The 25,501-nt window shown below is 45.3% G+C and overlaps 1 protein-coding gene across 16 annotated transcripts in view; it reads right to left on the reverse strand.

The window, feature by feature from the left end:
* Positions 1-1,126: 1,126 nt before the first annotated feature.
* TASOR2 (transcription activation suppressor family member 2) overlaps positions 1,127-25,501 on the reverse strand; it is a 65,323-nt gene continuing 40,948 nt past the window's right edge. For 11 of the 16 annotated variants that reach the window (XM_016127967.2, XM_036228215.1, XM_036228216.1 and 8 more), the window contains 10 exons: positions 23,116-23,358; positions 19,357-20,230; positions 17,342-17,771; positions 10,716-14,504; positions 6,887-7,012; positions 5,983-6,136; positions 4,978-5,083; positions 2,891-3,072; positions 2,174-2,288; positions 1,127-1,853 (listed from right to left, as the gene is read on the reverse strand). In XM_016127967.2, the coding sequence (XP_015983453.2) occupies positions 1,850-1,853; positions 2,174-2,288; positions 2,891-3,072; positions 4,978-5,083; positions 5,983-6,136; positions 6,887-7,012; positions 10,716-14,504; positions 17,342-17,771; positions 19,357-20,230; positions 23,116-23,358 (6,023 nt within the window). In that variant the 3' untranslated portion in view covers positions 1,127-1,849. Of the gene's footprint in view, positions 1,854-2,169; positions 2,289-2,890; positions 3,073-4,977; positions 5,084-5,982; positions 6,137-6,886; positions 7,013-10,715; positions 14,505-17,341; positions 17,772-19,356; positions 20,231-23,115; positions 23,359-25,501 lie in introns of those variants that run through there. The other 5 variants (XM_036228214.1, XM_016127966.2, XM_016127960.2 and 2 more) reach the window with 3 other exon arrangements.

Consider the following 25,501-nt stretch of genomic DNA (forward strand, 5'->3'; position numbering starts at 1 on the left):
GACACTGGTGCTCGCAGAGGTGCCACAGGGAGGAGTGCGTGCGCCACACCTGTGACAGTGCGAACTTGGATGGATAGAGTCCCCATCAGCCGGCTTCACTGTGAGTAGACCCCAAGTTACACTCAACACACCGGAACCATGCGACTTGGTCTTAGTAGTGGCTGAGAACAAGTATTTTCCACACAGCTGCAGGGTAGTGCCTTTGATAATTTTTCTTACAGCAGTGTTTATAAGTGAGTTGTCAGGTGGAATAGGTATTTTAATGTTTTCATGTAACTTATTTATTTAAAAATCGTCTTTAGTCACCCTGATAATTTTGAGCCTCCCTGGATAGGAATCATTTACCTAAGGTGACAACTGTGTGTATTCTCTTAACGGTGAATGTTGGTTCTCACAGAAGGCAGACGACCTATTAAAAGAACTAGGGTAATGAAGTGTCTCCAGATACTAGAACGCCTCGCGGGGCACAGATCACCCCAGTTGAGAACCCACTGCTCTGCGTGATGAGGTTATCTAAAGTTCCAGCAGGCATTGCCCTCACAACGTAAACTACTCGTGCAGGCAGATGCACACGCTGGATTAGTAGTATTTGCATGTTCTTCACTCAGCTGCTGCTTACCGCCGGTCTGATGGGGTACAAAGATGGAGGAGATCAGTCTAGACCCATTGTTCTATGGCTTGGTTACATGTTAAAACAGTCATAGAAAAGGTAGTGGGAACTGAAAGGTGGCCCTGTGGGTTGGGTGGTGGCAGGCGTTTCAGCCAGGGGAGATGAACATTTGAGGTACAACCTAAAAGATGAGTGTGTCAGGTGGATAGCGTCTGGCAGGTAGCAACAGGTACTCATGAAATGGCTCAGTACCAAATATCGCTTATGATCTAATTAGATTCTTATCCCTAAGGTACATTATAACATGGGTTTCTAAGCAAAAGCGCGTGTCAATAACACTTAGTCCTGCGGATGTCCTTTCTGGAGCTTGCTGCTCAGTGCGCCTGCCTTGGGGAGGGGAGAGCACTGGGCAGGCTTCTGGGGACCAGAGTTGACAGCTCAGGGCCAAAGTGACATGCGTGGTAGGGCCCCCCCTGCTGAGACATCCCTACAACTCCACTTATTTTTATCCAGTCATTGCAGAAACAGTTTTTAGTTGTCTTTATTTTAAAAAAAAATGAAACAAATTAGTTTTAAAAACCTTTGTTCCAAATAGATACTATGTATCTTACAAATGTTTTTGCTTGGTTTCACACTTTAAAGATTGTAGAAATTATTTCTAATATAAATATTTCTGCCTCAGAAGAGCTGATTTTGTAGTGTACTGTATATATACAAAACTGAGTAAGTGAAAAATGACAGTTTATAAATTTGTACCACTTAGAAAAAAGTTGAATTTTATGTAGTGTTGCTTGAATAATAGCAAATAAAACAGTTAAGATTATAGTTTTTATAAAGGTGGTAAAACCTTTAAGAACAGACTCTAACATGCATTACATCTAGGCCTTTTTTTGACATTAACATGCATAAACAAAGCTATTGATTAAAACAGACTCTTTGCTACAATTGAGTAAACACGTTTATACAATTACTTTTAACACTGAGTTCAATTAATAGCTTTCAAGGCATTGTTTAAAGTGAAAATAATTTAAAACAAAGTAACACTGCAACCCAAAGCTAACGGACAACTAAGGTTGCCACTGTGAATGAAGTCAGACATTTTAAGCAGAATATCAAAAAACAAGCAGGAAAACTTTCTCCCAAGTCGTAAAAGCCTCATGTGTACCTCAAAGTTTTCAAAGAAAAGGAAACATTCAATTTGTAGTTGACATCTTAACATCTAGGCAAGCTGCAGCTGAATCACCTGGAGAGACACAAAATTGATAGTTCTCGGTTATTTTGTTTTAAAGATGGAATTACTATTTTATAAACTGGGTGTTACCTGCTGCAGAAAACTACACACCGTGAGGTCACATCATCTCGTCTTGGTGATCAGGACTGAGGTACAGTGAGAATGCATGTCATTTCCAGAAAATGGGTAATTCAGAGTAGGCTGCCTATTGCATATTTCAGAACATCCCTCCACCCCTAAACATTTTCAGTGTACAGCAGGATCTATAAGGTAAAGAACAGGTTTTGGGCAACCACTTCCTCACAGACAGGAGTTAGAAAAAGTGTTCTTACCAATAGCTACTCCTAAATGGAGCTGCTACTTTTTGTATATTTTCAATAAAGCTGTTTACATCTGTAACAAGGATGCCACTGTTTTCAAAGACTTCTGTGGAGGCAGTAGGCTTTTCTGTAAAAGAAAAATAACTTCTGGTGAAAAATTCATCAATGTACTTTTTAAAAACTATAGGTGACACAATGTTATGTTAGTTTCAGGAGTATAAACCAGTTATTCAACATTAATGTACACTTTTTAAAGTAGCAGGAACCCCTCGCCCCTTCGTTAAAAAATATCTTTTGATGACCCCATAATACTGTAAATACTGTATGGGTAAAAAGGAACCCGGTTCAAGCACAGGAAAAGGTTTCAAGTTTTGAGAGCAGCCACCTCTGGAGGGAAAGCAGGAGACGCTGAAAACCACTAAGAAATGACAGCTATAGTCATTCCTTAAATAATTGTTAAAAGCTTGCTTAAGAATCACATTAAAAAATTAAAGTATAAAATTAAGGACTTGTAGGAGATGATGAAACTTAATAGAAAGAAACTATATTCGAGGATGATAAACTAGACAACCTGTGGTCCCCCTCCCTCGCCCAGCAAGCAGCCGGTCCCTGGCCACGTGCACATGGCTCAGGGTGCCCAGTGGTTCCACCTGCAAGGACATGTCTAGAGTTGGCCTATTTTTGCATGTGACTGATGAGAATGAGGCAGGACTGAGACTGTGACTTTACCTGTCAGGAGGACAGCGAACCTGGCTTGGATGTTTTGGATCTGCAGGTTCAGTAGACATTTCAGATGTTCTGCTTTGGTTGACGATCGAGAGTCACACGGATGATAATGAAGCAATTCGATGATGTTTGCGCTCTGATACAATTTCAATATTAAGTTCTTCTTATATGCAGTGGAATCCATTCTGGAAAATCCGTACAAATGTTAAATTTAGGTTCAGTGTAAGTTTACAGACTTCTTTTATTGCATCTTAATTTTCTGTTGTTTTATTCTTAGATCTTTTCTTGCATTCGCTATACTCACACTCCTGAGATCCTTGTTCCCTTTGTTCTTTTCCACGACACACTTGCCTTCCTGTCACGTTCCCTCAAAGCATCACAAGCAAACTTCTTTTGCAAATACGGATTCTAACAAAGGCACAGTCCTCACTGCAAGCAGGAGGGCCACCTACCTGTTCACCCACCCAGACTTCTGATACCTGCTGGGCAAGCCTCTTGGGAAGTCAGGGGACCTCTCACTGCATCCTCTGTTACACAGCAGCGGTTCCAAATCTTTTCTCTTCAAAACCTCTCATTAAAATCATGTAACAGCTATATTTTCTTTAATTTCTCACCATCCTTTAAATCTTGTTACTACCCATCTTTTTCTCTTCCTCTGCTCTTCAGTCCATCTGTCCTGCACTCATGTTCCTCCCTGATGGAGGTCACACAGGTCCCCGCCACTCCAGTGACAGGCAGTACCCACGTCGTGTGAATTCCCTTCCAGGCTTTACCTTGTGTATATATTAGTTTATGACTGGCATCACTGTACAGCTTTCAGATACCATTTCTTCTATGTTACTAAACAGAAACTATACTTCCTGTGTCAAGTTCTGTGGCATTATTTTACATATCTATTTCTTATATTTGCCTAGAAATGGAGTTGAGGCTGGTTTTGTAGTTACTGATAACCACCCACGGCTATAAAAACCTTTGTAGAAATAGCGGTTTTTAAAAGCTAGGGTTCGTTTTAGTTTCAGATAAATTCCCCAAAGGTCAGAGGATGCGATGAGCTCCCGTCAGGCCAGACCAGCATGGCCTGAAGAACACACTGCAAGTGCCACCAGTGGTGGGAGGACTTCCGTGTACCCAGAGTTGTACGAATGCGAAGTTCACTCACTAATTATGGGTGTGCTGCGGCATCTTGGCGCTTTAATTAGCTTGTCATTATTGCTGAAGTGCCAGCTAGCGAGGTCGCGGTTACAGCCCCGACCCTGGCAGCTACTAGCTGTCCTGCCCCAGTGGCCCTCCTGAGCACAGTCGTCCCTGAACTCGTAAGCCAGCTTTCCCTTCAACTCCTCATGCACTTGGACTACGCACACTTCGGTCTGCTCTCCTTGGGAGACGGCAGCGTGGGGAAAGAAAGAAAATGTCTGTCGTCTGAGACGCACCCTGGGGCACAGGCCCAGCTTCCAGACGGATTGACTCCGTGTCCCACCCGAGTCAGGCCTGTTCTCTGGGCGCCAGTCCCACACGTTGAGTGGGGCGGGCCGTGGACCTCTCCTGCACAGTCAGAGCAAGATGAGCGACACTAAATAACCACCTCAAGTGCCCGAGGCAGGCCTTTAGCCCGCCTGCCCAGCTCTCTACAGTCGAGGAATCCATCAAGACTGTTCTTCTAAAAACACTGTTGATTTTATTCTGCACATTTAAGGTGGTTTGCCTACTGACACTCTAAGGGTAAAATTCAGTTAAGGATATATTCTCATGTCAGTGTTTCCTTCTGTTTATGATGCCTAAAAAAACATTAATGTGGCCAGGGGCCAGTTCGTTTTATTTTTTAAAGGTCATAGCAGTGGGGCCTGAACTTAACCCTGGGACATCCCGGGGCCCCTGCATTAGACTTCTCTGCTTCTGTTAGTCTAGACGCAGCTACTCAAAGCCTGGGCCTCAAACTCTCGCTGATGCTCACAACACACTGAAAGCTCTGCCACGGACCTGAAACCCCAACCAACAGATCCAAACACTGTGTGTGACGCAAACGGCTTCCATCCCGCGCGCCCCGGCGCTGACAGTCCGGGACACGGCCACCGTTTCCGGGCGAGGCTCACCTGACATCTTCTCTTAGCTTCTTATTTTCCCTGTAGTGAAGCAGCCACTTCCACCTGCCATTTCCATTTAGTTTCTCCAGGACTTTCACAATTTCCTTCAGTTGAACTACAGAATAAAAAGTGTATTTTAAAGTTTGTGGCTTGTCTAGTCAAAGCTCAGAAATTATTCCTTGTAAAGAACAAGAGCCACCCAGGTGAATGCACACCACCGCTGTCCCATGTGTGGCTGGCAGGGTCCCCCTGCACTCATGTGGCTCCACTCAGCCCTAATGACCAGCACGGATGCTCTCAACGTGGTAGAGACATCACACGGCCAAAGTCTAGGTTTCTTAATACATATCTACACTTCGTAGTCCAGTGTCTGTGCAGAATCTGCGCTGTTCAGAAGTGGCGTCCAGGGAATTTACAGTGGTCAGGGCCAGGGTGGGCTTGACATACAGGAAAGTGTCTGCCCTGGGCTCTGACACGCGAGGGAACTACACAGGGCCCTCTGTACCGCCCGTCCCGGTGTAACGGAAGCAGCTCCCCCCCACACACACACACACAGGTCCCCAGCTTCCGGCTGACTGTGAACAACACCGCTGTGAACTGCTCAGGTCAAGTGAGCGCCAGAGTTCACACCCATGCTGTTCAAGCAGATAAATGTTTAGCAGCCGTTTTTGTAGATTTCCCTGCTATGGACACGAAGGTAGGTCTGATGGCAACAAATGGAGATGAGCTGATTCTAAACAAAAAACTAACACACAGTTGATTTGGCAAGTGAAGGGATCAAATACAAGTCTCAAATCTGTATGACCAGGAGTTGACAGGGAAGCATGGGCCCGGGGTGGTGGCGAAGACCACCTGTGAAATGAGGCGACAGCTTGGTGGGAGGTGCCTGGCCCAGCTGTCAAGAGGTGGGGGCCGATAATGGGTCAATAGCTTCTCTCTGGAAATACTATCTGGGCCACTGGGTGAGACAATGATCGGACTAGATTCCAAAGAAAACGAAGTTTAAAGACCAACCTAATGTTAAAGTTTCCAATACGCCGTCGTCTGACACCACAAAGCCGCCTGTCTGAAACAGCTCCTGGTAGGTGTGACTGAGGACGTCTTCAGGGCTGTCTACTCCAGCGAAGGTGACACTGGGGAAATGCTTCAGCTTCAGCAAAGAAGGAATCTGTTAACAATAAAAGGATCCCCCACTGAAGACAGGTTCACTGCGTCGTTTCTGTCGATTTTATCTGAGAGTTGCAAGATTCAGGAACAGCCAAAAATACCTTTAACCTTGATGACTGATGGGTAATTCTGCCACATGTAAGGAATATAACTCAGTTCATCAGTGCTGCCAACTCATTAGAAGTAGTTAGTTACAGAGGGGTCTCTACAACTCCAGTGGTTGGACACAGCGAGAGGAACAGCACGCCTCAGGCTTGGGGCCCCCAGAATCAGACAGCTGGCACACTCGCCCCACCGTGCCGTCCCAGCTTCCGCTGGTGCCGGAGCAAGAGGGCTGGGTTAGGGTGCGGCCTCCCGCCGCAGGGCTGTGCACCCGGCCTGCGCCCGCGAGGCAGGCAGATCTTGGGAGAAGCAACTACTTTTATTCAATATGTGAACAGTCACAACAACTTTTAAGGATTACTGTTAGATGAAAATTTACCAATATCTCCTCTTTTTTATAGCCTCCCTCAATTCCTATGAAAATTTTCTTAACTCTCTGAAACACATTTTGCCCTATCCATACCTTGGCTGTGACTATTACCGTCCTCCATCGCACACCTCAACCCCATTACCTTCCCAGTTAGTGTCAGTGGTGCTGGGTTTTAACTTCTTCCCGAAATAAAAGAGGCAGTGACAAGTCTGATAATTACTGAATAACATGACATGCCTGTTACACATGTCTCTGTAAGAAAGACATTTCCAAACCTACCTGATGCAGATGTGACGCGAGATCTTCGTTTCTGATGATGACCACTAGGGTGTCGTGCTCTCTGTGAAAAGCCTGACAGAAACGCAGAGGCTCCATTTCTGTGTGGCCTCCTTTCCTCAGGAGCGTCTGAAAGATTTACAAGGAGCCGTCACTGAGAAGGTGCCGGCACGGCGACCCTCATGGTTCACTGAGGACGTCGAGAAGCACGCCGTGTGTCTGACTGCTGGGTTCTCACCCGTGGAACACACGACTCCTCAATGTCAGACACCGCTGGGTGTCCAAGTTTATTTCAAAGGCAAAAAATCACTTTATAATAAATCTTTTACACCCATGAAGTGTCAAAGGCTGATTCTTTTTAAACATCAAACTAACAGGAGTCTCACCCTCTTCAAGGGAATTCCCTTGGGGATGCAGGGATGCACTCTAAAAATGCCACCTCCAGTTAAGATGTTTCTAGGACTCTTCAAATGTACCTGAACAGTTAAGCATTACTTCGCGTGTCATTGGGGGGGGGGGGGCAGGTTCGGGGAGCGCCACCAGTCGAGCGTGGTGTGCAGGGCTGCAGGCCCTGCTGTTTCGGGGAGGGGAAGCTCACACAGTTAAAGGCACTCCTGAACCTGGTCCTCCCTCTGTCTGAAGGATTCTGGAGGTTTCCACTGCACACTGTGAAGTTCCTACTAAAGCCAGTATCTCCTTTATAAATATAGTGTTACTTCGGTTAATCTCCCCTGGATTTCAAAACAACTCAAATTCTGACGTCCAGTTCGGCACTTGAAATGTGTGGCAGTGCATTTTCAAAGGCATTCCTACAGGCAAAACTTGAACAGAGCCCACTAAAGTAACAAAAACCGTTAGCCCTCACTTATTTTGCTAATAAGCTGCTTCAATGAATACATTTTGTAACGTGCAGTATTTTCATCCAGTGCTGCGGTGGTCTGGGCACTGTCAAGCGCTCCGCATTCTGACAGTAACAAAGGACCCCGCAGACCTTCATCTCGCCAGCACGCAGGGCCTGGCATCCTGCCGCCAGCGAGCGCATCAGGGATCTCCGGGATGGGAGTTACAGGGGCAGCTCTGAGCTTTAAAAATGTTTTGCCTGACAGCACTTTATTCCCATTTTAAGATGTGTCCACTTTCTCACTTGCAGATTAGTTTTACCTTCGCACAAAAGTTCTTTTCGGTTGTAAATAGTGGCCACGTGATGAAATATCATGAAACAATGCATTCACCATGGAAACAAACAGGATATCTACAATTACTGCTATTGTAGCAAACACAACAGCTATGCCCTCCTACGTGAAAACCAGGATCATCTCTGTGAAGGGTGTGAGAACAGAGATGCTGCACTGTTGCTTTTGAGAAGGTGGACGCAAATGAAATCACGTATTCTGTGGCAAAGGGGCGTGGCTGTGACGCTCGCCCGGTCTACCCTGCCTCACTGTAGCACACGTTGGGGTGCAGGATATATCTCTCTATCCTTAGCAAAAAAAAAAAAAAAGAACTTTAATTCAAGGTAAAAAGGAAACTCATTTCCATGTTACTTTGGGAGGCTGAAGACCATTTAATGCATTTCAACTGCACCGCTTACCAAATGGTGTGGAAACGAACAAAAACGGGCAGGGGGTGACAGGGACACATCTGGAGCCACTTACAAAGAACCTCAGAGAACCAGAGAGTCCTTGACAGGGAAAAATTGTTACACAAAAATCAGACTCCAAAAATTTGGAGAACTTTGAATATTTTAAAATGACATTTGAATAATGTAAAATGGGAGCCATCGCCATCTTAGCGTGCTGGGCAGCGACGAGGCAAAGCCTGTTACCCGTCATCCTTCCCGCCCACATCCCACACTAGCTTGCACCGAAATGCACACCTGCGATTCACCTTTTAGAAATTACTTTTCAGAACCTCACCAAGGAGCTCAGGACAGTGAACGCCTTAGCGCGACCTCTATAAGGCCCTCCCTCCCAGCTGCAGGGCCCTTCCCAAGGGCGCACGCAGCCCTCCTCACTGGGTCTGGGGTCCCCCTCTGACCATGCGGGAACCCCTCGGGCCCCTCGGGCTGGATCTGCACCTGTGCCGCGTCCAGCGCACCCTCCACGCCTAGACCCTCATGTTCCTCCTCCTCCAAGGTGCGCTCTGTGACAACTGTCACCCTCATCAGCAGCAGAGACGCGACGTGGAGGTGGGCTTCCTAGGGAGGCCAGGGCGAACGTGCCGGGGCACTCCGGGCCGGGGAGGGGGCCACACTCCCAAACACAAACACACAAACAGGTTTTGTATGTTTACCGCATGCACGTGTTGACTAGTTTTGTTTGCTGGGAGGACAAACACAGTGACACCTGGTGACACCGAGTTCACCCACAGCCCGGTCTAAATTCCAAGTGCTACTCTTCACTAAAAATAATCACAGCTCCTTGACTTCACGGCCGGGGCAGGGAACATGCAAGATAAGCCTGTACCATCACAGTGCGCCAGAGAAGAGGAACATGCCCAAAGAATTATGGGGACGTGTCAAAAGGACACAGAAGCCAGCTTGAAGGAACTCGCACGAGCTGGGTCTGAGCTTTAACATGAATAACGAAGGACCAGATGGTAATTTCAAGTAAATCGATACGGATCATGGGTCCACACTGATATAAAACATGCGAATGAACAAATGGAAGAGAAGGGAACATTCGACCCTACAGCAGAATGCCAACGAATAAACGTACAAGGAATGACGGAATCAGACCGCCGCCCCGTGGCAGCCATGACGGCAGCAAGTGGTTCAGCCTGGTGGGCGAGTCTCACAGGAAGTGGACGTCTACAAGTCCCACTGTGCCTCCACCTGCTAGTGACCACGCCGCGCTTTCTGACCGGACACTGGAGGGCCTGGCAGAAACCATGTGAGCCAAGTGAGAAATGCTCACAGACCGGGAACGTGACAGACAAGCAAAGTCAACGTGTGATGCTGGACCGATGGGGGTCTGTGCACCGGGCAGGCACAGGGCCCTGACGCTCACGTCCCGATTTTCAGGGCTGCGCTGTGACCCCATGTGAGGGTCCCTGCACACGGTGCCCCTCAACGCAGGGGGGCAGTGCCTCATCTCACCCAAAGGCGACGGGCAACTGGGTGTGATGGGTGAAGGGGCGTTGTGTCCACAACATATTTTAAAATGGTTCAGAAAAGTGAACCATCTGGGTAAAGGGTATCACTTCTGCAATCTTTAAACCTAAATTTTAACTTATAATTTAAATTTTATGTATGTGAAATTATATTTTAAAAATTAAGACAAAGGAGAGAATGCTTGTTCAAAAGTAGAAGAGAAAATCCCGAAAGGATAAAATGAGGAAGCTAATGCTGAATCAAGACAGATCTGGCTCCTACGGAGTTAGAATTTTACCGCAGTTACATCATTTCAAAGTAAGGACCATGTTCTCAGCAGAACATCAGTCATCCTAATAGTCAGTAATAAAAATACACATCCAAAACCAAAAGAGGTCCCTCTCAACTATCCACACTAATGAAGGAACACAGGTAATGATTTTTAAAAATCAGTTTTACCTTTGGAATGTTTGTATTTACATTTGACGTTGAGTACGTCTATACTGGTAACTTTTTGTGAGAATCAGTCACTGTGTTAATTCTGGATCGTGCAGATCTTCAAGGAGAAGGCCGATGGCAGACCCCTGTGAGCCTCATTTAGTGCGCAAAGACTGGGCTGGGAAACCCAAACACTGCTTCGTAGAGCCTTTCTTTCTGAAGCCAAGAATCCTCAATTCATTTTAAAATAAAAGTAGACAGCCATCAAAATAATAAAACTCTCAAGAAAATCTGGCAGCTTACCTTTGTTCTCATGAAGAAGGACTTGTCCTCCGTCTCAACGAGGTAGAACAGGAAGGGGCTTCTGCAAGCGTCTGTCACGACACTTTTCAGTTTGACGTGCAGGCTGGTACACAAGTCCGTGATCATGTCTTCGTAGGAGGCTGACCTCCTTGGGGAAGATGCGGCTTCTCCAGAAGCAGCATTCTCTTTATCTTGGAAGACGACTGGGCTGCGATTCATCATCACCTTGTTGAATTCTGCATACTCGCTGAGGATGAGCGCGATGTCACTCCGGGACTCTTTCAAAGTGCTGTTGTACTTCAGTTTGTTGAGGTGGCATGGAACAGCCTGACTTCTTTCAGAATCTGTCAGGTGATTTCTACCATGGCCGCCTCTCTCCTTCCAAAAGGAAGACGCGTCCGAGCTGCTGGGCATGTGGCCTCTCAGGTGCTGACTCTGCTGTCTGGCATCCAAGTGCACGACTGTTATCACAAGGGGACTTCTGCTCCGGGATGCAGGATACAGAACTGGGGCCTCAGATGCACGTGTCAAAGGGAAGGCTCCAGCAGCCATGTGCAGAGGTGACTCCTTCGGAAAGCCGCTGCTGGAGGAGGCGGAACGCTGAGAATCCCCATTCTTCACAATCTGTTTTAGTTTATGTTCAAAACGCAGATATTCCAGATCCAAAGTGTTCTGGGTAAGGTCATCTGCCACCCGCCAAGTGTCTGCCCGAGAGCTGAGCAAGCCGCCGTGTGCGGCGAGGCTGGGGTGCCACTGCGGGGCATGTAGCGTCGTCCTGGTCTCTCTGCGCTCCTTACTGACAGTGAAGTTCGCGTAAGTCCTGGGGATGCCGTGGCAATCTCTGATTTGGACGTAACGTGGCACACACTTACCTTCGTTCTTCAATCCGATGGACCGCTTTCTGGGAGGTGCGCTGGCCTCCAGCCCTGGGCCTCGGTTAGGGTAGCCCCAGCCTTCGTTACCACTGCTGTTTCGGTTCAGGAAAGAGTCACACCCATCTTCTGAAGCCCCCTTCTTCTTGGTGTGAGTACATCGCACAGTGCAGGAATCTTCCACGTCTACCTGGAGATTTCTGCACTCGTCGAGAGTGTCTTGATCGGAGTCTCCAGAAAGTGGTTCATAACGAATATGAGAATTTGCACTGACACCCACGTCCCCACCCGGCGCTGCAGGGTCCTCGGCCCTGAGCCCCTCACCAACGGTCTTGTCTTCCGCCTGCTCTTCCGACACGCCACAAACAAGAGGGGCACAAGGTCTGGACCCAAAAGTAGCAGGATGCTCTTCGTTGGCATTTTCACAGTTGACGACTGTATTTTGGAAAGGACCGACATGGAAACACATGGGGAAACGCCCGCCATTTGACACATCTTTTGCTCTGCACGTCGACACATCCTGCACGTGCACGGCCTCCTGCTTGCCTTCTGGAGAGGTGTTTGACTGAGAGCCGACGCCTCCGACATCCATGGCTTTTCCACGCAGCTCAGCTTCAGGCTCACTATTAAGCAAACTGGCCATTCTGACTGACAGTTCCTGTGTCTGAAACCCCGTCCCTGTGTTACTGGGTCTTGCACAATGGGTTACGGCAGCGCCCCCTGAGGAAGAGGCCAGTGTGGGGGTCTCTGAGTGCGCGGACGCCTGCGAAACACCAGCTCCCACGACCGCAGCACAGCTCAGGGGCTGAGCCTGCAGGCCGCTGTCTTCGTCCGTTGTCGCAGCACTGCTAAAGGGGCTTTTCTTAATGGTTTTAGGGCTCGTCTGCTGTTTTAGTGGCACATGCACTATACTCCTGGGAGTGGCTGTAGAAACAAACGTGTCGGCCAAAGACTTATTTTCCATAATCTTTCTAGAACTAAATGGAGGCTCACTGCTGTCCAAGGCGAGATGCTTTAAGTCTGAATGTCTGCTCTCTATACTAATTGGCTGCAATGGATTTCCTGATGTTACCAGTTTTTCTAATGAAGTCTTTAAGTCAGTTCCGAAACTGGCCACTGAGGTAGGCTGGGTTAACTCTGTACCACAGCGTGGCGCCTGTTCTGAGAAAGAGAAAGCCTCGTCACGCTCACTGGGGACAATTTCCTCCTCAGTTACTCTACCCAGGAGAGTCAAAGGTCTCGCTCTTCTTCCTGGGCGATCATTTAACACGTGAGGCATTTCGGCAGAAAGCTGCACTTGTTGAACCCAAGCTGAGTTATCTTGTCCCACTGGGTGGGCGGGACCACCAAAAGAATGTTCCTTGGCAATGAGGGCCAAATCCCCGGACTCGGCCTGGGGGAACGGGCCGCTCCTCTCACATTGCGGGTCGGGGCGCGTCAAACTGCGTGGAGACACAACCCGACACGGCAGTGCTGCTTCGACCGGCACCTGGGGGTCGGGACTAGACGCTGGTGACACTTCTTCAATTAGAGACCCAAAGGGAAAGTCCAAGGTGACGTTAACCTCCTCTGCAACCTCAACGGCACAAGCCCCTTTAGGGAGCACTAAGGTCAGCGCCCGTACGCGGTCGCCTTCTCTGTCCTCGCTCTCTGCCACTGTGGGAGGCAGTGGCGCGCAGTCAGCAGAATCCACCGCCCCCTCTGACTCGGTGACGTCTTCGACCACACCCTGGAGGCGTAGCTTCGGTAAGAAGGCCTCCTGGTGCTGCTCTACTTCGCCAGCTGGCATTTCTCCTCTGGGGCTTGTAGGTGGTGACATCGTGAGAGTTAGGTCGATGTCAGAATCGTCCTCTAACTCTAGGCTGACTTCCTCACCACTCACGGATAGGTTGGTTGGTTTGGTAAACACAGAATTAAATGATTCAAAATTCCCATTTTCACTGTTTAGACCACCCTTGTCACTCTTTACTTCTAAAGAGCCATCTGATGTATTACTTCTTGATGAAATGCAGTTAAAGGAGTAATTTTTTTCTAAGGCGACAGAGGCTGCTGATGAGGCTGCTTCAACCTGTGATGGCCCCATAATCCCTCCTGAAGATACGCTAAAAAGACGCTCAGGCTGCGGGAAAAGTTCCTGAGAGAGTCTTACTTCTTCTCTGGGCAATGAATGATGAGAACTCTTGACCAGTGGCAAGGCCTCCTCCACCACCACACCTGCGGACGGCAGGGGGGAGCCTGGAACAGGGACCTCTCCGCGTGACGAGCTCGCTTCCTCCACGAGCGTCGCTCCGCCCCCTGCGGAGGCACGGTGGCACTGAGCACCTTTCTGCCCCGAGGCTGCTAGAGAAGAAATGGACGCAAGACCTCGTGACTGTGCCCTTTCAAATGTGGGTCCGGGACGTTTAAGACTTGTAGCAGGCACCACTTGTCTCGTCGACTCCACGTTAAAGGATGCAGGTTTACCAGTTCTATTCACGACTTCTGTCTGTACTGGGGAAGAGGCATTCTTTTCAAAAGTGACAGTAACCGGTTCCAGATTAAGCACTACGTAACCCCCCATGTCGTCCTTCCTTTCCAGCGAAGGTTGACAGTCTGTGTTTATGGGGCCGCTGTGCTGGGTAAGGCCCTGTAAACCACTTGTTTTTGCTTGCACTGCTGCATGAAAAATGTCAGCTTTGCTTCCAAGGGTGCTATATGCAGACTTCTGACAAGTCATTGACTGACTGCTGATCCCATCACAAGTCTTGGTGGATGTGGTTTGCGTGACAGTATCATCATAAGAAGTCACTCCTGTGCTATCGAGTGGCTCAAACGTTTTACCTTCGCCAGGAATAGAAGGTCCGTTAGTTCGGATATTTCCAATAGTAGAAAGCATTAGTTTATCTGATGATTCTTGCTCAGCTTTTTCCTCAATTATCTGAAGTGACAAAAGTAAAAAAATAATAAAAATCAAGAGTCAAACATTATTTGTTTTAACATCTACATATATGAAGAACGGAACAGACGAGGATTCATTTTAGTCTGTTCTTCTGAATCGTCTCTTTTTAAACAGCCTTAAAATAACCCCCAAATAGGTATTTGTTTTCTTTAAATGTACGACACACAGATGAGAGCTTTAAAACTTTCTAACTGCACAGCCTATGGTTTTTGATGTACTTTTGGGAAGAAAAGTGGCTAGACCACTGACAATTTAAAGACTCGAAAATGCAGCCTGTTTGCTAAGTACCATCGCTTAATTCAGAAATGCAGCTCTAGAGAAAAAGTACTCAATTAATTTTGTTTTTAGTAAAAGGCAATTTTTAAAGCCAATAACAACATTTTAAATACCAGCTTTCAACTAAACTAAATATAATGCACTGTCATCTGGAATGTTCTCATAAGGAAACAGATTAATCACTATCTCCTGTACTCAGAATACAATGATTAGCAGTTTTCCCATGGTATCGATCTCCATTCTGGTAAATAAAAGTCCCTTATCTCTTAGATATATTATTTGCTTATCAACTGGAGATCATTTCTCTCACTGTGATGCGCGTGAGAGATGATCTCCAGTTGATAAGCAAATACTATATCAAATGATATTCGTGCAGTGTAGTTTGCACGAATAAACTAAACCAAGTGAACTGATGGGGAATGTGGATTTAGGTTAGAAACTAACAAATATCTCTGGATAGTTTTGATAACCTCATAAACAGGTTTTTGTATTGTTTTAAAAAAAGTCTGAAGCATGGTCTTGTCCAGAATGTGGTAAAATGGGTTGTTCATACAACTGGCTACGCACATCTTTAATTTTTGGAACATCACGGTCACAGATTTCCTTCCACATCTTGAGACAATCATGTTGGAAGTCAGGACCTATGTTTCAAATCTCATTAAAAACTCTATTGTCTTAACTGAAGACAGACAGGCAGCTGAGTAACAGGGTGGAGCTGAGACTCAGTGTTTTAAGAGGGCATGGCTGGCCAGGCACCAGGCACAGAAAGTCTTGAGGCTGAATCTTTCTGAGCGCTTTTGTGTGACCACCCCCTGCCCCCGTCACTCCATGGCTGTTAATGTTTGACCACAGTCCTGAATCTCACACCTATGGGCTTAATGAAATGCAAATTATGATAATCTTCATATGTTTAGACTGATATATATTTTTTTACTACAGGTGAAGTGTGATGTTTCTAAAATAATGCTAAATTCAACACTTAAAAGAATGCTAAATTAAACACATGCCTAAAAGGAACATGCTATTGGTTTCTAATACCTATTGTGCTGGAATTCTCTTCACATCTGGTTTGCCAGCTTGTGGAACGAGGGTGTGGCATAGCACGTGTGTGCAGCTTTGAAGTACAGGCACAGTAGCCAAGAAGGTGGGAAAAATTTTAAGTATATGCTATAGAAATTTTCAGGAATCATTTATTACTCTACCTCCCTACTTAATACTCTATTTTCACATGGTTCTTGAACAAGATCACTCCTAAAATTAATACTGATAATTATATATTACCACAACCAAAGACACTTTCTAAGAAACCAGTATATATGTAAGGAATAATCAAAATCGGCCTGACTATATTTTATTATTTTAAAGTAGTGATCCTTAACTGGATTTTATGTATCTCAAGAATCAGATGAAATTTATGAACCCCATGAGAAAAACCACATATATTCATGCATACGATATATGTATACACACATAAACACACATATGTATATATACGCCTACATGCACACAGAATATGACACTGGGAAACATCTGCATTTGAATCCTGGCTCAAGGATTACTAACTACGTGACTTCAGGCAATTTCCGTACTTCTCCATGCCTGTTTCCCTGTGAGAGGGGGAGGGATGGCCTCACTGCCCTGGGCCACGTGAGGATAGGCTGGGGTGAGTGGAGGGTTCATGCTGCTCCCTGGCCATGGCACCCCAACCGTCTTCATTACGATGAGACAGACACAGAGCCTGTGAGGCTCACCCTTGAACGGGCGAATCCCCAAGTGACCTGGGCGTGGCAAGTCTATACCCAATGTGAAGACAGGAACTAAAGGCGCCCAAACCCGTGCAAAATTATTCTGGGATAAATCTGAGCCAAAAGCTTAAAAAGGCAGCTATTTTGTCGATCCATTTACTTAAAATCTTGATACAACTTTTTTATTTGCTCCAGTTAAAATCTGACTGTCTGGCCTGGCTGAACATCATCCGAAAACAACAGAATGAAATAAAATGTATTTTCTGTAATTATAAATAGTTATCTATAGACCTGTGAGAGGTCCGGCATTTCATTTACTGTTCCAGTATTTGTTTAAAAAACAATTTTAATGTATTCTAGTTTACACTTTATCAAAGCGTAATAAATATTTTTCTAATATTTATTACCACATCCGATTCTTAAACACTATTCTAGGTGAGACATAATGAGTATTAACTGCCTCTTTTATAAGAAAAATAGACTCAGTGAGAACAGATAATTTGCCTCTTATTGTATAACAAATAAATGACACCAGCATGGCTGGCCCCCAGATCATCTGACCGCCATGATTTTTTCTTGCTTCTGTTTCTTCAGTCAGGACGGCAGATAAGCTCCACCTTCAGACAACCTGGAGGGACACTTATGAAAACTAAGTGTTTGGCATTATAAATATTTATAAAGCTACAGAATCCACTTTCCTAGAAGAAATCGATGTCTTGTTCTGAATGTGATTTTACAAAGAAAAAAGTTCTTCAAAAACAAATGTCACGACTTACAATATTCAGCTTTACTTACCTCATTATTATAAGAACAGATGAAATTCTGGCTTTCTGGTGTATCTGGACAACCCTCTCTTGCAAAAATTTCTTTCTGTTCATTCTGTCCCCAGAGTTCCAAGCCTTCTGCAGGCTGCGGTTTAATGAGAGGAAGCAAGGAGTCGGTGTCAGGGAAGGACACGTCGGCACTATGGCCTCTGGAGGCCCCCTTCGTCTCCGGCAGAGGGCCTACTGAACACCTGTCCACACCGGGGGGCTCTTCGATTTCACTAAATTCGAAAGAGTCTATTGTGCTATTTATAGACACAAATTTGGCAGGGTTACTGTGTTCTACCACTTTTCGGGATGATCGTATGACTTTGTTTTGATTGCTGTAAAACAGAGCTACCCACATATGAAGTAAAAGCTTCACTTCTTCCACATTATCAGGTATATCAGTGTTCCAGGGCCTGAGAACACACAAAAATCATTGAAATGGTTATTTCAGTTCATTCTCTTATCATAAGCAAGTGTCTTCAATATTAACCTTAGTTTTTATGTTCATCATCTTAAAAATTACACACACACGAAACAATGAGTAAGATGAAGCTGTTTTAACAAATAATTACAATGAATCCGACCTACTTATTTTACCGAGACAGGAACTGAAAAGCAAAGCTTTAAGCAACTACTTTCAAATCACAAAACCCGGTAAGTGACAGAACCATGAACGGAACACAGCTCTCACAAGGCCCAGTCAGGGATTTTTCTATAACGAGCAAACTCTCCTGAACACAACGCATGGATGAGGCGGCTAACGGTTTCAGCAACTGCCCCAACCCCCGTCTCCTTGCTTCTGCGAAGGCTGGCCCATTTCTACTCTCGTGTCTCTCTTTTAGCAGCTGGGAAAGTCTGAAGATTAAACATCTCTGTGGGCAATTCAGCAGAACTCTGTTCCTTTCAGAGCACAGTTCCTGAGAACTTCCTGAAGCCAAAAGGGGACGTAGAAAACATGTGTGGCCACCTGCGGGGAGCTGGAGCGGGATGCTGGGCTGCAGGTAAACAGGGTTGTGGCTAAGGGAATGACTCTCAGAGTCGATGGGGACCCAGTATGAGCTCTTATGAGTGTGAGCTCATAACTGGAGCGAGGAAAGAAGGCTGACACAATTTAGTCACTCGCAAGTGAAATACTCTTAGCAATAGGTAGCTCAGTGGCATTTCGCAGTTAATGCTTCCTGCTGATAGGAATGGTTACCAGTCATTAGTGTGTGCCAGTCACTGTGCAAAACCCTTATGTACAAAACCAACTCACACTGTAGCTACTACTAAACCCACACTTAAGTTTAATGCTCCCTGGCATCACCTGGAAATCTGTTAGCAGTGTAGACTCTCAGGCCCCACCCAAACAGACTGCATCAGAATCAGGTGAGTGAGATCCTCAGATGAGCTGTGCACACAGTCAAGACCAAGTGGCGCTGTCCTACAGCGCGGGAACCGCTGGGTCGCAGATGCTCGTGGTGGGAAAACCCAGATCAAAACCCGGGTTCGTACACACTTCAGAGCCCACGCTTTCTGTCGCTCTGCTGTTGCTGCTGTGACCCCTTATTAAGGAAGATTTATAGAACCGCCTCATGTAAAACCACCCACTCACAGCTATCCGATCAACTTCATAAGCCAGAAGGAACTCTTCAGATGTTTCTTTTGGAATTCGGTCCATGATGCAATCTTTCTATATCTCATTACTTTACATTAAGATCTCACTTAAAGATTATAATTCTGAGACTGCAAAAGCTTATGAAGGAGCACATCAAAATGGAAAGCTGTTCACGAGGCTAAAGTTATCTGGCCAAGTTCTGCACGTGGTCAGTAGTGAAAAAACCAGCCCCATATTCTCAACTGCCAGTAAGCACAGCGGCTGATGTTAACATCGAGTCATTGGGCTGACACTACACTGCCTTCTCCTTCCCCAAGCGTCACACAAGCCCCCCTGTGCTCACTGCGCGTACCTCGGCAGGAAGCCCGCCTCCACTTTCATCGAGTGTCCCTCCTACTCACCCATGCAATGCTCTCAGCACCGTTTTCTCCAGTGGGTTGTTGGTATATTTGCTGTCTAAGCTGAATACGTAGTTTGCTTCGCATTTGAAAGTGACCTTAAAGGAGCCATCGCAGCTGGACACGGTGTGAGAGCAGGAAAAGTCTCTCAGGCTGGGGGGCAGCAGTCTGCCCTTGCGCCTGAGCAGCAGGTCCGCGGGAGACTTCTGCAGAGGGGAGGTGCTCTGCTGGTGCCTAAAGGGCATGACCTTCCCCACCGGGGTTCCGGCATCAGGGCCCTTTGTGCCATTCTTGGCAAAGGAAGGGCCTGGGGCCCCTCTCTGCTGCAGCAGCAGCTTTGAATGCTCTGCGAGGAGCAGGGCGTAGGAATGTTCCACGGCAACGAAAGAGCTCCGGCTTGCATCAGAAGCTTCTGGTGTTTCTTCAGGAAGCGCTGCCTGGGCGTCGACAGGGCTCTGCCTGCCCGGGTCCACGCATGCTCCCTCCTGGCCAACGGTGGAGCCTGACGCTGGGTCGCTCTTCTCAGACGAGGGCTGAGGCAAGAGCCCATCACTCTGACTTTTAACTCCTCTGTGATACTCATGGTCAGACGCACTACTCAGACAAGGTTCTTTGGGAAGCACACCGTTCTGTGGCAATTCAGAGGAGGGGGGGAGGCCGCTGGGCTCAGATGCTGGTGTGGCAGAGGTGGCAGCGCTCAGTGCTAGGTCCGCCAGCAGGTTTAGGGCCTGGGAATCACAGCTGACCACGGAGTTCTCAGCTGGACCTTTCTGAGCCACTGTGATACTATCTTGTTGAGCTATATTTATGCTCTTAGCATCTCCTTGCCCATCTGATGACATTTCTGATTGAAGCTGTGAAGCAGTTTCTCCTTGAGCTTCAGTATAAAAGAAAAAAAGACATAGCATTGGATTTCTATGTAATTAATCCTCTGCCGTGTTACTGTGACTTAGTGAAAATCAATGGTTAATACATTTAAGAAAAACCTCTTGCTATGCTGCACAGACTGTCTATTAAAACTCTGTCAGACTGAGGTCCCCCGACTCTCAGAGCTACTGCATGGTATTTACCAGAACAACCAGTCCTAAGTGGTACTCATGTTAATTTAACAGGAAATCACCCTTCAAAAGTGCACATGCTAAACCACACACAAGGCATCCTGCTCAGCTAAAGACACGGAAGACACAAAGAGCAGAAAACAAAAACAGAAATTAAAAGACAAACAAGAATCCTGCCCTCAGAGAGCTTACAGTCTAGGGTGGATATAAAAATTCCTGAGTTTGAACTATATATTATAGAATCTTAACATAGTTTTCTAGAAATCATTTCCCTTAACAAGTGTTTTATTAGAGAAATCATCTAAGTTCAAAAAAGATGTTTTAAACCATATTGTTTAATTATAATGTAATAAATAAAAAATTGGAAAAGTCATACAAGTATTCAGAATTGCTGACTTCATCACCTTTTAAACTATAATTTCTGCACTGAAAACATTTCCTCTCTACTTTTCCTGCAAAATAGGAAATCTCCTTGTCTACTGATAATTCTCCTCTCCACAGATAATCTAGTCTACTCACTTGCCTCACATCCACAATACGGGGCAACACTCCATGGAGCAAGTGGGCAGATGGGCAAAAGTCAACTGTGCTCCCTTCCTAATTAACAGCAGCAGGTCTGAAGGAACCATGGACCTGTCTGCAAAGGCCAGTGACTGATATGCTCAAAGAGAAGGAAACATCAGACAGAACGAAAAACGTTGTGTGAATTCAGCAGGGAGTGTAAAATTAATCACTGTCCAGTTTTTGTCTAAAATAGCAAAATGCAAAGGGCGAGGTGGAAGAAAGTGACCCAAAGCAGAGGATCATCTGTTAGTGCCATGGCTGTGCTGGAAACATGAAATGCCTTTTGTGACCTGATGTATTTACTGATGCCACTTGCATTCTGTCTTTGTTAGTATTACGGCCCGCACACGGATCACCTACGAATAAAGTTGATACAAAGAAGACTATACTGAAGTTAAGAAAAAAGGTTCAGTGTAATAAATATGTGTAGTCTCAGGCGAATCATTTAACTACCACCTTGTTAGAGGTTCTCAATAAAAATACAACACTGATAACCCACGTCTTTTAGGAAATAGAGGTAAGATAATACCAAATGAATTATACAAAAAATACAGAGCTATGTAAATAAAAACTATACTAAAAACTTTAGAAAGGACAAAATCATTAGTTTCAATAACAAAATGATTGAGCCTTCTTAAAATCTGATATTTCAAGTATAAGAAACAAAACAGATTAGTATAGATGATTAAAAAATAAAAGAAAAATTAAGAGATTGTCTAAAAGGTGGTAATCTAAAATTTTAACCTGGAATGTAGCTGCACTGCATTGACAGACATTTGTAATACAAATCAGCCTATTTTTGAATATGCACTTTGAATAAACTTTTCATTTTCTGGACTCACTTTTCTGTCAATACGCAATTGCATACCTCCTTCCCATTAATCAATTAGTCTACAACTATCTAAGAGCCAACTCAGTACAAATAATTCAAATGACATGGCTAAGAATACAGGCATTACATATGTATGCATCCATGCTCATGTTTATAAACGAATTGGAAAGACAGGGCCAAGATACATCGAATGGCTGGAAAACCCCAAAAAGAAACGAGAGGAGAGAGATCAGTGACGATCAGAACAGGAGGAAGGGGACTGGCAGAGGCAAGCGGAGTGGAGAGAGGCGTGGCACAGGCGGGGAGGCACCGGGCTGGCGGGGAGGGGACGCACTAGGAAAGAGCAGGCGAGAACTCGGACCGCAGGGTAAGCCCGCACTGCCAGCTGCCTTGAGAGACAAGCAGGAGAGCTTCCACTGGGCGTGGGGGCCGAAGCTGCCACGCTTGGGTTTTAGAACTTGATGAAAAATTTTTTTTTTTAATCTAAAAATATATGAGGAAGAAAGGCAATCAGGGAGATTAGACAGAAACTGATAGAAATATAAAGGTATGAAGAAATGAAGCCTCTGTTAAAACAAAAAACATATATACAACACATTAGGACTCAATACCAAAGGTCGAGTAAAATGTGTGGATTTTTCAAACTGGAAAAAGTGCACTAAGCACACAGAAAGAGGGAGGTTAAGCCTGGACGTGGGCCTGGGGGGAAAGCTGGGGTGTGCTCCGCTTCAGAGGGCAAGCCTGCGGGGACAGTGAAACTGTCACTGTAGAGTGGAGAGGACCTCTCTAGCAGCTGGAGATTCAGAACTCAAGTAGTCAGTTGTTGTTCACATAACGTCATTATCCGCTTAAGCAAAATTGGAAAAGAAAAACTTTTTTAAATTAATACCTTTTAAAACCAAATGTAAGATTCTGGATTATTACCATCAACAATCTCTTTACAATTCCCTCTGGACAAATAAATGAACGGCTTACTTTTTGTAACCAATTATGTTCCAGAAAAATCCTGTCAGGTACTACTTACTTGTGCATTCAGTCATAAAAAAGGCCATTTATAACTTTTGTAGGTGGTTCATGTTCGGGCTTTATACAAACTAAAAAGCAGGTCTATTTTGTGATATTTGATTCTGTACCTTCCTTATTTATAATAGGAAACCAAGTTACTTAGTCCTGTCAGTGTCTGAACTACAGAATATAGCAAGGCTGCGGACAGACTTTAACCGTCCTTGTATTATTTCAATACACTGTTGTGCCGTCTTGATTGTTCCGTACTGTGGTGCTTAGATTTACAGGAAGAGTATTTCTTACCAGGTTGTGGCTGCTTTCTGATTCTGGGGTTCTGATTGCCTTTCACTACATTTACCCTCTGTTTTTGTGGAGATTTCTTCACGGGTAGCTTAGCCCTTGGAACAGTTTTGACTGGAGATTTCTCTTGTCTCCTTGCTCTTTTAGTATTCGTTGCAACTGGAACATCTTTAGAAACAGGAGCGTCTTGGGTTTTCCTATCCAATTTAGTTGTCTGTACAAACTGTGCAGTCAGCACTTCAGCACCTTATGTAGAAAAGACACCGTTTTTTAAGGGGTAAGGGGCTCAGATATTTATCAATATAGTTCTTTTTTTTTCTTTTTTAGGGACTAACTTTAGTAATAAGGAATAAAATATAAAATTTTGGGTATTTCATTAAAAGATTTTTTTTTTTTAACAAGACAAGAGCTGAAGTTCCCATATAAATACAAAAATATAAACTAGCTAAGTCTTGGTCTATATCTCTACCAGGTAGAGATGACAATAACTTTGTGAAAACGAGGCATGACTTAATTTTTTAAAAACACTCGCCATAAACTTTCCTGACTGACAAGGTGGGTGAAGGCGAACATGCTGCTGCGCAGCACTGGACGCAACGCACGCGGAAGCGGCACGGCCCCATCGGTCGGTGTGGTTAAACCGCCGTCCCCCCCAGGGGAGACGCTGGGTCTTCATAAAGTGCTGCCTTACACATCTCACCTCGCCACCCCGAAATATCAGTCTCAACACCACCCACGAAATCATCTTTTATGATAAGACTGAAAAAGGTTCACTGGACAAAGTCTCACCTGATTTAATTTCCTACAAATCTATAATAATTGCTTGTCTCTCTTACAAATGCTTAGCTTTGCTTCTCACACGGAAGGAAAGAAATAGCTAAATGATGGAGGTATATGATGAAAACGAAACTACTGACCATGTGCTTGCGGAACACGACCAAAGTGTTTCACTTTTCAGAGTTAAAAATATTAAGTGCTCCTTTTGAAACCTTGGACTTTATATAATTTCAGCTATTCCCGCCCAAAAATTTAGCCCCAAAGATGATATATAATCACCCATATGAATGCTGGCAAATACTGTTAAATTACATTATACAGAAAACGCTTTCCAAATGAGAACAGAAACATGATACAGAACAGTCTAAGAAACTGTAATGACTGTTAGTGAGATGCAGAACCAAGACCAATGTCATTTCGTTCTGTGGCGGTTACGGAAAGGAGTGGCTTTAGAAAAGTGTGAAGACTCTCAATGCTGTGTGTTTCCCTGGCACTAGCTGTTGTCCTTCCTACTGAGATATCACAGGCAATAAAGCGGCACATTGGTTTAAGAAATAAGACTTCTCATTCCAGTCAAGTTACATTTCCTAAAATTTGTAGCATAAAGAAAGGAAAATAAACAAATCAAGCAGAACACCAGTTAAAACTGAATTAAGAAGAGCAAGACAGTAAGATGACACGGCTGAGACCCGGGGAGTGCTGAGCGTCTGCGGAGGCGGGAAGGGGCGCTCTCCCGCAGCCCGGTCCTGGGAGAGCAGGCGTGAACACGGCACGTGCCCGCGGGCACCTTTCTGCCTAGCTCTGCCACTCAGCGCCATGTTTCCCAAACTGCATACAATAATACACTGGTGGACTGCAACATGAACTTACAGGCTCCCACCAGAAGTCTTTCTTAAATGAAACAGAACAGAATAGAGAATATCAGATTGTATTACACACAGGGTAAATGGTTTTTGAAATTTTTGTTTCAGTCAAATATGAATTTGTGTGTACTGCACAACAACATAAAACATTTCTGATAGCGGATGAAATCTGAAACGTTTGCGAAACAGTGACGACATATATGTTGGACTATATATAATTTATTCAGTACCATGAAACAAACTGGTTCATAGAGAGCAGAAACTCAGTATGGCTGGCCTGGAATTTATTTGTAAGTAACTGTATAGCCTGATTCACTGTTTTCTATTGCCATACTTTCCACCATGCTCCTAAACACACACACACACACACACACACACACACACACACACACACACACCCCATTTCTCAATCTACAGCAGGCCAGGAAACTATCTGTTGAACCACAGAGTAAGACCTTAATTATCTAGAATCCTGAAGCTCTGCATATCCCTGACATGTCTTCTTTAGGCACTAAAGTTTCTATAGTGAAATGTAAAAAAGAGACCAATTTCAAGGATTGGCAAACCTTATTTGTGAAAGACCAGGCAGTACATATACTCAGCTCCAAAGAAAGGCCATGCATGCATTCCCAGTCACAACCACTCACCTCTGCCAGCGGAGTGTGAAGTGGCCAGAGACAGAGCTTGGTGCTTCAGCGACCCTTTGGGGGCCACGGCTTGCTGACTCTGTCTCTAAGGAGTCATATAGC

This window comes from Rousettus aegyptiacus, unplaced genomic scaffold, assembly GCF_014176215.1.
Source record: "Rousettus aegyptiacus isolate mRouAeg1 unplaced genomic scaffold, mRouAeg1.p scaffold_m13_p_10, whole genome shotgun sequence".
Classification (NCBI taxonomy): domain Eukaryota; kingdom Metazoa; phylum Chordata; class Mammalia; order Chiroptera; family Pteropodidae; genus Rousettus; species Rousettus aegyptiacus.